Genomic DNA, 13038 nt, shown 5'->3' with positions numbered 1-13038 from the left:
AGCTATTCTGGTTTTGTGCTACCCCAGGAATCCCCTATATTAGGGGGAAATCTTCATTTGCAGCTTTCTGCAGTGCTCAGTGGCACTAAGCAGCCAGATGAGTGGTCAAGGATTGAGTAAAAGCACAGTCAAGTTATAAGACTATAGTGTGTTTCTCCTTCCTACAGTGCAGTGATTTATACCTTAGCTTCCTTTTCTTGTACTTTTGCCATCCAGGTAGCGGTTGAAGTAAATGCAAATTGGTGCCTGTATTTAAGAAACTTTAAGTGGTTGTATTTAAACACAACTCTTCTCAATATTTACCATAAATTATTAGAAATATCAGTTTTTTTCTTTTCATTGCTCCCCACGTAGGAACCCTTGCTTTATATCAGATATCATTGTGTAATAACTGTTGGCAAATGTTGCTTTCTTTATATTTGCCACTGTAAACTGACCATGCAGTTTGTTATAACAAAGTTGCTTCTAAATATCTACTGTATATGAAGTATGAGAACTTAAAATTCTTGCTTATTTTCTTTTTAGGCCTGTGACTGCAGTGATGTAGGTTCAACCAGTCTCCAGTGTGACTTACAAACAGGTCAATGCCAATGTAAAGATGAATTTGGAGGAGATGACTGTTCTAGGTGTGCCTTAGGCTATAGGGACTACCCAGATTGTGTTTCCTGTGACTGTGACTTGAGTGGCACCAAAGCAGACAAATGTGATGAGAGTCAAGGAGTCTGTAGTTGTGAAGAAGAAACTGGCATTTGTGCCTGCAAGGTATAATATTCAACAGGAGTGAGAGATTGCTGGTTTTTGTTTGTTCCATTGTTTTAAATTGCCCTATAACTTTATTTTCAGGTTGTGGTCCTCGCATTATTAGACATGATCTTGCAGTCCTTTGCATAGGCAAATCTCTCAAAGAAATCAATGGGGATTTTTCTGTATTAGGAAACCAGGATCAGGTCCATATGTATGTTCATCCATAAAAGGTAGATTCTATCTAGCTGGAATGCTGAATCCCTGATAAGCTTAAAACTCCCACAGTACATTCCGACAGAACAATGATTGGATTTTTTATAGTCTTGCATAGGATTTTGAATATTTCACAACTGCAGTCTAATTGCAATACTGAATTCACATACACAGACAGGTTTGTTCTCTTTATTTATTGCAACTGGGTGAAAGGCAAATCCATGTGTTTGTTTTAAAAATAAATTTTGCAGTGTGGGTTAAGAAGATTTCTGTGACAATCTTTTTTATGGTGCAGAGTGCCCTCTGGGACAGCAGCTAGTATTGCAGATCAGAAATGAATGATGATACATTTGTTTTATTTTCATATTTCATTAATAGGCTTTTCTCTATTTTATAATGGGTACAGAAGCCCATTATCATAAGACAAAAGACTGGCTATGAGTTCTGAGAATGTTTGTAGGTCTTATTAAGCTTATAGTAGTTTTGCCACTGACTTCAATGGGGACCAGGATTTCGCCTATCTATGTAAAGAGCTTTTCAATGGCAAGAATATCACATCAAAAAGTTTTAATTATACAAGTTCCGTGTATCCCATTTTTATTTAATGTTTTATTTCCTATGTGATTTTTGCCTCATCAATAGTATAAATAATAACAATTGTTACCCAATAACTCAAAAGAAAATTTTTTGATTCCATATTTAAAGGGATATTTTCTCAGAGCATCTCTGGGAGGTGTATTACACAAGAGAGAACCAATTCAGTACAGAAAAATTGTTCTGACCTCATTAGTAGTGCAGAGATAGCATTTCAACCCAAGGCCAGAGAAAAATATATTGTCTCGTTCCAAGACACTCTAGGGATGTTGTGCTATTGGTATGAAACCTTTAGAATGCACCATCTGAATGGATATAGCTGGGAGAACAATTTCTGATGAAGGTGATTGTTTAGTAATATACAAGTACATCCCCTCTCCATTCTCCATTTTGGCAGATAATTATTGCTTCACCCACTTTGTAGAGATAGCTAGTGCATAGAAAGCATTTATACATACAAACCTGAATCAAAAATAATAACTTATTTTGATTAACAAATTAGTCTAATAAAATAAAAACTTTTATTAAAGCTAATGTTTAAACTCAAGTTTACACAAGTTAAGAAGGAAGATACTATACATCTGGGGTCAGGCTTGAATTATGAGAGATTACAAGTATTGGTTACAAGGTTCACAAGATACATACATATTATATAACCAGCATAGACCCAGATTGGGGTGCGGGAGATTTTAAAGTGTCACTGAATAAGTGATCTTGTGTATGCCACCCATAGAATATATTTAGAGTCCAAGTCAGTATTAGTGTAACAAATTCAACTGATTCTATTTTTTAACCACAATAGTCTCCCTGAGGGGAGGTGCACCGTTCCTGGAGGTACTGGAATACCAGGTCGATGAGTGGAGTGAATGGAGCAAGCTCCTATTCCATCTCCCTGTTCCAAAAATCCATTTAATATATAGTTCTCTATTACTACTATGCACTTCTACAACTTCCTTCCATCCCAGGATATCAAAGCACATAAAAAAAATTAGTTAAGCATCACAAAATACCTGTGAGATAGGTGCCTTAAATATTATCCTCATTGTACAGATGGAAAAACTGAAGCACAGAAATGTTATATTACTTGTACACAAGAAGTTTTTATTGGAGTTGGGACTAAAATAAAACAAAGATTCTGACTACTAGACCTGTTTTATTACCCTAAAAGCTTCTTCCCTCAGAAATAGATCAAAAAAGCTTTATAAAGATTGGGAGGAACTGACTAATGTAAATCCAAACCCTTTCATATGATGTAAAGCTACTAGCCAAATGTAAAACTTTAAGCTTTCTTCATTGCAACCAAATACACTCCTTAAAAGATACATTTAAACACATTGATATTAGTGAGATCTGTAATATCAGTCCTGTATCCCAAAAATGTTAAAGATGTGCCTGTGCCAGTAGAATTGGGGATATAAATATGCCTAAGAGATGAACATCTACATCTAAAAGTCAGTAAAGACAGAAAAAAGGTTTTCTCCATATAAGTGAAAGTGGCCACACTCAAAGGAGTTGCTAAATACCTGTAAGTGTAGAAAGGGGTAGAAGGCCTCTCTCTTGAGGCTGCTGCGAAGGTGGCTGATCAGTGCCAACTCTAGTTGTGTTGGTTTTTATTTTTAAAGTGAACTCTATCCACTAGGAATTGGATTGCCCTCACTAATTCATTTCACAGAAGCACATCCAGGCTCAGAGTCTGCCATCCTAACTCACACTGAGCAATACTCTTCTCTGTGAGTCATCCCATTTATTAGAAACAAAAAATCAATGGAGTGTCAATTTTTTCCATCTTTTTCTAAATTTGTGGCTGCTAATTTCTACTAGAATATTCCAACATCTTATTTTTGCTCGGAAATAAATTAGCTGTGTTTTTAAAAAATGTTAGTAACGTATAACAATGGAAAAATTGCATCTACTGCACAACTGCTACTGTCAAGTAACACTGAACAGTCATAATACCTGTTATAAATTTGTTGCTACACCATTTGTATAGCAGGGAAGCATTGCCTTTCCTAAAAGATAGTCTTTCATTCAGCTTGCAGAGCAATAAAATGTAAGCATATGTATTTTTTTCCCCAGGAAAATGTATTTGGGTTTCACTGCAGTGAATGCAAGACTGGAACCTTTGCTCTCCATGCTAGCAACCCTTTAGGATGCACGCCGTGTTTCTGTTTTGGGCTGTCAGAGTTTTGCTCAGAATTAGAAGACCATGTGAGAATTCCGGTAAGTAAAGCAATTTAAACTTTTGAGTCCAATTTTCTGCCACCACAGTGACTTGAATGAAATTGCATAGTTCTGTCATTCAGAGCTGAATTTGGTTCACTCTCTCATGTATGTAAAAGGTGTGGGGAGAATATGGAAGAAGAAAAAGTTAAGAAAGCTAAGCATTGGTATTCCCATTTCTAAAAGCACATATTTCACTGCTGCAGAAATGTAAAAGATAATTATAAAGATTGTGTCTCCATTTTTGTAACATGGCTATAGTATTTTTATTCCTCCTAACTAGAGTTTTAAAAATCTCACATAAGCTGAAACTGTTTATAGTACATTAAATTTAGATGAAATAATACCGTGGGGTGCTTCTATTGTTCTTGGTATTGTAGGTAATCTTGACTCCAGATCAGTCCATTCTGCATGTGGTTTCTCAAAGTAACCTCACTGGAACAGTTGAGGGTGTGTTTTCTCAGTTTTCTGATGTTTTACTGGATGCCACAACTGTCAGAGAACACTTGAAAACGGAGCCATTTTATTGGAGGTTACCAGACCAGTTCCAGGGAGACCAGGTGAGATATTTCAACTAAGAACATGATAATGGTTTCTTACCCAGATTGCAAATGTCTCTGAATTACAATCGACTATTGTAATGAAAGAGTTGAAACGTTCTGAATTTAAAATTGTCGGACTTGTAGCATATATAACTACCGATTCACACTGTACATCTTCCCATGAGGTTTTACTTGTCTCTTAAGTCTGGGGGCATCAATACTTTATCACTATAATATTTTTCAGGGTTAGTACGGGGAAGAAATGTTGCTGATAAATAACCGTAAAGAGACTTCAACCATGACATTTTATACAGAAAATAGATTCTATAAACTTTTAATACTGAGGAATTAAATGAAATTGCATGGCACACTTTGAAACAGCAGAAGCCTAACAAAGACACATATGACTACTTTTTAGAAATGCGTATTTAACCTTGTTGCAAGATTTGCTGAGTTTAAGTTTATAGGTTTTATAGCAAATTCTTCAAAGAACTGACAGATTTAAGTCTTCTGATGGCAGTGATATATTTTCAACCAGTATCCTTAGAGAGAATAAATGCAATAATGTATCATCCAAACAGCTCATGGCCTATGGAGGAAAACTGAAGTATACTGTTGCTTTTTATGCTTTGGATGGCTTTGGCACGTCAAACTTTGAACCACAGATTCTGATAAAGGGGGGTCGCACCAGTAAATTGGTCATCTATGTGGATATCTCTGCCCCACAAAATGGAGTAAGAATTGAGGAGGAAGTAGAAATGAAGGAGGTGAGCTCAAACATTTTGAACAAAGGAGGGGTGATAATGTAAGTGAATAAAGATGGCCTTTTCCAGAAAAAAATATTTGTGGGTGTTTTGATAAACAAATATCTGACTTAAAATGAAACTCAGTGAATAAAGTCCTTGAATTAAAATGCACATTAGGAGAAAAATGGCTGACTAATGTCACTTAATGAAAATAAATAAATGGGGAATTAAACTGAAATTTAGTTTCTTCAGTTGTTTATGTAATGCTTTGAAATGCTGATTATGGGAAGCTTTTGAAAATTAGATTGAGATCTGCATTAGCAAGTGAAATGCCCTTGAATGTTGTTTTCCTGGGCCAATCTGGCAGTTTAGTGATATTGTGTTATTGTGTCACAGAAAGGTTATCAACATTTGGGTTTGACTCGTAGCAAGGCAGGGACTAGGAATGTGTTGGGATCAGTATGCTGTCCAAAAGGAGGAAAGGAGCACCCCATATTGCTCTCTGGCAATCTTGTCTGGCCAGCTTCAATGAGTGGTGCAGATATGTTCTAAAATGAGATGCCCTCAGCTTCCTTTGACCAGATCACTGTGGTTAATGACTATATTTCTCAAAGGGTGGAAGGACGCAGGGGAGAGATTGTTGCCTCTAAACAAGTATGTTGCCATGAATATTTCTGATTTAATTAATGTAAATGAATTCTCTTCCCCCTAGCATGTGTGGAAATACTTTAACTCTGTGTCTGACCAATCTGTCACACGTTCTGACTTCATGTCAGTGCTTAGCAATGTTGAGTATATCCTTATCAAGGCATCATATGGCCAAGGACTACAGCAAAGCAGGTAAAGCATCCTCTGAATCTGTTGTATTAATTTTAGCTTAATCTAGGAATAGTCCTAACTAGACTTAGCAAATTTCAATTTTTATTTTTTATAATTTCTATGGAGAACATCGATGTAGAATTTTACACTTTTTATCAATTTGAAATTTTCACAGTTGTGCAAACTGATGGGTTTTAAACACTTAAAATTTTTTAAATTGATTACAATCTTTCTAGTTTGTGGGAAATTACGGTGGGGTCAGACTATGGGGAGTGGAGGTCAGACATTAATTATTTAATAACAGTAGATAATGAGATTCAAAAAGTTAAAGCTTTAGAACCACTAAAACATAAGCACCTATTGCCTTGAATTGAAGCAGGATTGTCTCTAAATTCCTTCATTTTCTGTGAAGTGCTAAGTGTCACTGCTGCTTGTATTAGTACGAAAGCTCATAAAGAAGCACAATGACTTGTCTACTAAGACAGCAGAGGCACTGGATGTGCTTATATGTCTCCTAAATGAACTGTCTCCCATCTTACTCTTACGGTTATTGACTTACTCACTGCAGTACTGACACGTTTGTATACTTTTAATTTTCAAATGAAAAACAAGCTTGTTCATGGAAAAAATAAAAATTATTGAATGTGAAAATGTTGGGCCTGATTGTACACTGCCTCACTACTGGTGTAAAACACTTCCAAATCAGAATGATAACATTTTACACCCCCTTTGGATTTACTTTGAACTAAAAATGGTAGAGAGATGATATTTCACCACATGCATTTGTCTGCTAGGAAATAAGAGCATATTTAACAGAGATGGACCCTAACCAAACCCCCACATCAGGACATTCCTGAATTTTGAAAAAAGGTTGTCTCTGCATCAAAACTCTGTGGCTTTGACATGCCGAACCAAAATCTCTGATCCAAACACCCTTGAACTTTACAAAAGTTTGGATCTGAACTTTATAGCTTGGGTTCAGCTTTATTCACTGGATATTCATATTCTCTTACTCTTCATCTAAACATTTCTTGTAGAATTGCAAATATCTCAATGGAAATTGCAGTGAAGGCTGAGGAGATGCATTTGGGCAGAGAAACAGCACACCTCATAGAGCAATGTGAGTGTCCTACTGGCTATGCTGGACTCTCATGTCAGGTACGCAGCTGCTTATCAAACAAAATACCTTTTGATGTGTCTTTATTTCTAATAAAACATCTTAAAATATATACCCATATTTTTTTTCTTTTTTCTGCAGAGCTGTGCGTTGGGGTACTACAGGGCGAAACATGTAGACCTGAATATAAAAGAGCCTCGCCAATTGATTGCTCCTTGTGTGCCATGTCAGTGCAACAACCACAGTGAGACCTGTGATCTGGAAACAGGAAAGTGCCTGGTATGTACATTTCCATTGTTGTGTTGGTTTTGCCAGAACATCCAATGTCCATAGTCTACCAGCTCAGGAAAGAATTTCTAAAGCATATGACGCTGTGACACTCCAGTGGGACACATACATTTAAACGTAATAATGGAAAATATCAGAGGACTTGTCTTCACTTTGGGGGTAAGTCGACTTAAGTTACGCTACTCCAGCTATGTGAATAATATAGCTGGAGTCAATGCAGCTTAGGTCGACTTACCCCGGAGTCTTCACTGCGCTGCACCAACGGGAGATGCTCTCCGGTCGACTTCCCTTACTCTTCTCGGAGAGCTGGAGTACTGGGGTCTACCAGAAAGTGCTCTGCCATCGAATTAGCGGGTCTTCACTAGACCCGCTAAATCGATTGCTGCTTCATTGATTGCAGCAGCGCGATCTACCTGTAGTGAAGACCAGTCCTCAGTAATCCTACTTAGTTTCCTTTAGTGAAATCACCGAATGTTTTAAAGGAGATCTGACTCAAGACCTTAAAATTATGAAATTCCTATTATATGTTTTTGTCTTGTTTTTAGTATGTCCCAAACAGTTGCTTACCTATTTATTGTTTTGCTGCTGAGATTTAAAGGTCCAGTCCTTGGGTCGTGCCGAGCTGAGCATAGGCACCTAAAGGTGGAGAGGAAAAGTAGCAATATACTGCCCCTCACCCCCCAAATTGTACAAAGGCCAGATAATCTTTTGTAAGAATTATAATTTTCTCTATTGTGTTTGGTTTTGAAGTAACTGTTGTGCTTGCTTTCCAAGGCTGGCTTACTTTCTTTGAATTGCATGTTAAATTCACATTTTAAAAAATATTTCCTACTGTCCCTCTGGCTTGTTAACAGTTCTTGCTTTGCCAGGCCTAACCCGACTCTAAAGCTTGAGTCAGAAAGCACCTTGGGGTTCACCGATTTATTAGTCTAAGACCACAAATTATAGGTCCAGAGTTTGTTACTCCAGTAAATGTCAGCCATTCCTTCAACCTCAAGTTGTAAGTGTGTATAAGTAACCCTCTCGGAAGATAGTTAATTGTGCTTCAGTCAGAAGGGGAAATCAAAAAAGGCACTCATCATCCTCTTTCTGAAGCCCAAGCAATTCACTTCTTTAAAACACCTGATCTCCACTGGCCTTGGTCTACACTAAACCCCCAAATCGAACTAAGGTACGCAACTTCAGCTACGTGAATAACGTAGCTGAAGTCGACATACCTTAGTTCGAACTTACCGCCGTCCAGACGCGGCAGGCAGGCTCCCCCGTCGACTCCGCGTACTCCTCGCGGCGAGCAGGATTACCGGAGTCGACGGGGAGCACTTCTGAGTTCGATTTATCGCGTCCAGACTAGACGCGATAAATCGAACCCAGAAGTTCGATTGCCTGCCGCCGAACCAGCGCGGTAAGTATAGACAAGCCCTGAGTAGCAAGATCCCTTCGTGCATTTCTGACCTCTGCTGGTCTCAGATTGAGGGGTATCTTGCATTACTACTGTTCACTAGCTTCAACTAGTGTAGTAGTCTACTAGCATTGTCTAGTAGAAGAAGACACTGATATTGCTATAGGGGGAATAATAAATTTATTTTCTTTGCTATCTAATTTTGTATGGATTAATTAAACAGTGGGTGTGCAGGCTTCATTTATGAACATTTTGTAGTTCAGTTATCATGATTATTGAAACTTTGTTTTAGTTCTAGGCAGCCAGTTGAATTTTCCATCAGATGCTCATTTATTTTAATGGCTTTTTTTCCTAGTACCCTCATTTCCTGCCCCTAATTGAATTCATAGTAGTGTATATCAAAAACGTCTGAGGATCAGGAAAGAAATTAGGTCAGCATGGTTGGCAGGGCACTGAGGGAAAATAAAGCATGTGTGTGATCGGCTGATTTGTGGAAACACAAAATGTTCTTCAGCACAGAAAATGCTGGCTGACTGTGATATTAAAGATGATTAGTAAAGACTGCACCAATTTTTTGATTGGAGAGATAACATTCTTGTTGCTGTTTTAAACTGTGTGAATTTCTTGTTGTGTACCAGAACTGCAGAGATAACACAGCTGGTGAGCACTGTAGTGTTTGTGCCCCAGGCTACTATGGGAAAGTAATTGGATCTGTCAATGACTGCTCTCTTTGTGCCTGTCCCAGAACCAACCCGACGAGGTAACCAAACATTCTGAACTCTGATGTGCATTTGATCACAACACTGGGGCTTGCTAGCACCCCAACAATAAAGGGGCCTGTCTTTATTATATCTCCTTACTTGTAGGGGTTTGCATGTCATCTGTTTTTTACCTGTATGGGGCTGAACCTTGTACTTGGAGTTATCCAGCCTCAGAGGATTTTGAATTGTAAAAGTGGCATAGAATAAGTCAAGTTAAGTTGCTTGCTGGATCCAATTCTGTCAAATAGAAGGGTTTGTTAGAGAGTTCATGTTTCTGCCATGCACTAATATAAGCCTAGTCCCATTCGTTACTTTAATAAGGATTTTTTTTTTTATCACAAAGAGCCGTTTCCCCTTTGTCCATGTGTGCATCTTCCACTGGTATTCGTTCGAAATGTGAATGAATGCCTTTTGTGTGAGGTTTCCCCATTATCTGTTTTACAGAGGGACAATTCATCATATTTTGAAAGAGAAATTACTGTGTATACACACAAGCTCTTTTTCAGAAACCTCAAGCTTGAAAGGCAATATGTATGGATGACTGAGCTCAAGCCTGCAACCCAGGAACTCCTGAGTTCTAACTCTGAGTCCTAGTGAGATGTGAGGCTGTGGCCATGACAATCAACCCTCCTACCTCACTTTCCCCACCTGTAAAATGGGCATGGGTAATGGTCCAAAATGACTTAAGATCTGCACATCAGTGTGTGCTGGCACAGCTCCTGGCAGAAGGCCCACAGTGGCACAGAGTATCCCTTCTTGTTAGGGAGCCTGCAGCATATTATCTCTGTGTAAGAAGAGAGCAGCACTCGCTAGTGTTATGGTCTGGCTCAAGGAGACAGGATAGGTACTGATTTAGAGCTTCCCTTTGACATCTTCCATCAGCATGGTTCCAATGAAGGCTTGATCACAACTTAAACATGTCTTTCCACAGCAGAACAGCTGAGGGAAGGTGACAGCAGAAACACCGTCCTCCCTCAAGCAGGGATGAAATTCCTCTGGGGGGACGAGAGGCAAGATTTAAGCAGCTCCATCAAGGAGAACTTAGTTCAATATCAGGCTGTTTAAGTGAGCTTCTTTTATATTGAATACACAGCCCGGGCTTAACCTTTTATTGAAGTACATAGGCTGATACTCTAATGTAGTACACAGTTATCAAATAGCAATGAATTTATAAACGTTTTCAAGATATATAAAGATTTCACAGCATAAACCCTATTACACTACATCACAGCGAATGAATGACACTGCAGCTTACAATATTTTGTGTTTTAAATGTCATGTGTTCACCTGGTAAGACTGCAGATGTCTGAACTTGTATAGTCTTGCATTTGGATTGTATCTGTTATTTAGCAACTCTTTCTTCCTCTAGCTTTAGTCCCACTTGTGTTCTGAAAGATGGTCATGATTTCCACTGCGATGCTTGTCTCACTGGATATGAAGGGCAATACTGTGAAAGGTGAGATACATTTATGCTCCAGGAGGTTTTTGAAAAACCCTGCACATGTCTGTACCATTAATGGAGTATTCAATTTGCATGTGATGCTTTTTTATAATAAATGGAATGGCTTAGAGTGATTTGTAGATTACTGTACATAGACTAATAATTACAAATATTATGTTCCTCAATCACCTATACAACACCTTAGATCAGTTAGTGATAATGAAAAAGAGAGGGTTTTTTGCTAATAGATTTAAAAATAATTTCCAGTATCTCTTGTCCCCCATAGGTGTTCTCTAGGCTATTATGGTAATCCTGCAATGCCTGGCGGCAGCTGTCAACAATGTCAATGCAATCCAAGTGGCTCTATCCACAATAATTGTGATCACATATCTGGACAGTGCATCTGTAAGCAGGGTGTGACAGGACAACTGTGCGATGCATGTGAACCCAGACACATCCTTGTGGAAAACGAATGTGTTTGTAGGTGTTTTTTCTTGTCTCTCACTGGGTTTGCGGTGGTCAGGTGGCATTTGTGTGGTTGTGAAGTGCTTGGTAGTAAAAAAAAAAAAAAAAAAAAAGATCAGCCTTGTACATTAACCTACTTTTACATTGAATTACTAATGTAAGTCAGATTCTGCCTGACTTTTACATGACTGGCCAGTGGAGTGGAAGGGGTACAAGGAGCCAATGGAATTACAGCAGCATAGAATATGTTTCGTTGGGCCTGATTCTCTTTCCAAAGCAGTATGAATGCATCAGCTTTAATGGTATTAGTCTGGATTTACACCAATGTAAGTGCGGGGATCTGACCCTCAGACTTACACTGGTGTTCAACTGGTGTGTGTGTGTGTGTGTGGTCAGAATCAGATGCTGTTTTTAAAACATACTACAGAATGTACAATATTGTCTACTATCAATATTATTTGTAGGCTTTCTTAACACACAAAACGTATGTATGTTATATATAAATTTAAAGTAATGTTTCCTTTTCAAAGAATACCTTTTTATAGTAACATTACTCCCCTTTTTTTAAAATGGTTTCTTCAGCTTGTGATGATGACTGCACAGGTGTTTTGTTAAATGACTTGGATCACCTGGACAAAGCCATATTTTCGGTAAACTTCACTGGTGTTACCTTTGCACCATATGGGATATTGGCAGATGTGGAGAATACAACAAAATACATGAAGGTAAAAAATAAATAATGGAAATATTTACTGGCACCTTGTAAACAAAACTTAGGGCTGGTTCTGATCTCACTTACTTTGGGGTAAGTCAGGAGTAATGTTCTTAAAGTTAATGGCTTTAGAATGGTGTCTGATATAAAACTGGTGTACATCAGATCAGTATATGACCATAAATTTGCTTTCAGAATGTCAGACTATTTTCCCTGAGCCTCCCCAGATGTCTATATAACATTGTACCAGTTTTCTTGTGTCTAATATTTAATAAATATTATTGTACCACATTACCATGCACATGTTTCACCATAATATTTTTAGCCAGATCCTCAGCTGAAGTCTGTGGAGCCATATCGATTTACTCCAGCTGAAGGCAGGTCATTTATTTTCAGTAGAACAGAGATAACCTTGAGGGACCTGCACACTACAAGAAAGTAGAAAATCAAGTCATGAATTGGTTTCTCAGTTGGTCCCATTGCTGAAGGTAGTGAGGGATTTGGCAGTGTGTTGTTTCTTCCCTAATGAGTTCTGCTGCTGTAGAGGGTAATATGGGACACATTGGCTGCTTGCTTTGCTTATGCTTGCCTGACAGTAGTAGGTGCTTTCCTCTGTGACCTATACCAGAAAAAAGCAACAGAGGGTCCTGTGGCACCTTTAAGGCTAACAGAAGGTGCCACAGGACCCTCTGTTGCTTTTTACAGATTCAGACTAACACGGCTACCCCTCTGATACTTGATACCAGAAAAGAAATACAAGATAGGATTTTTCAGAATGTCAAAAGATTTCAGTCCCAGAACTGCATGTTGTTTGAGCCCCCCTTACTCCTCCCCACCATTGAACTGACTATACTATCGAACAATTGCTTTATTAAGCTGGTGGGAGATTGGATTGGAAGCAGATGACTGGGCATGCAGGTAAGTTTAAGACTTGTTGTTTCGTGAGTTCACTATGTAAACATGGGCTTTCGTGTCCC

The 13038-nt window shown here is 38.4% G+C and overlaps 1 protein-coding gene and 1 pseudogene across 1 annotated transcript in view; one reads left to right on the top strand and one right to left on the bottom strand.

Annotated features, from left to right (window-relative positions):
- Positions 1–13038, top strand: part of LAMA1 (laminin subunit alpha 1) — a 146972-nt gene that overhangs the window by 83877 nt on the left and 50057 nt on the right. The window contains exons 23-33 of the mRNA XM_054020536.1: positions 526–762; positions 3628–3771; positions 4152–4331; positions 4895–5080; positions 5772–5899; positions 6916–7036; positions 7137–7274; positions 9321–9442; positions 10813–10899; positions 11171–11364; positions 11932–12074. Coding sequence (XP_053876511.1) covers positions 526–762; positions 3628–3771; positions 4152–4331; positions 4895–5080; positions 5772–5899; positions 6916–7036; positions 7137–7274; positions 9321–9442; positions 10813–10899; positions 11171–11364; positions 11932–12074 — 1680 coding nt within the window. The remainder of the gene's footprint in view (positions 1–525; positions 763–3627; positions 3772–4151; positions 4332–4894; positions 5081–5771; positions 5900–6915; positions 7037–7136; positions 7275–9320; positions 9443–10812; positions 10900–11170; positions 11365–11931; positions 12075–13038) is intronic.
- LOC128833233 (U2 spliceosomal RNA) lies at positions 2364–2488 on the bottom strand (annotated as a pseudogene).

The sequence above is a fragment of the Malaclemys terrapin genome, chromosome 2 (assembly GCF_027887155.1).
Source record: "Malaclemys terrapin pileata isolate rMalTer1 chromosome 2, rMalTer1.hap1, whole genome shotgun sequence".
Taxonomy (NCBI): Eukaryota; Metazoa; Chordata; order Testudines; family Emydidae; genus Malaclemys; species Malaclemys terrapin.
This window is presented reverse-complemented; position numbering and strand designations above follow the sequence as displayed.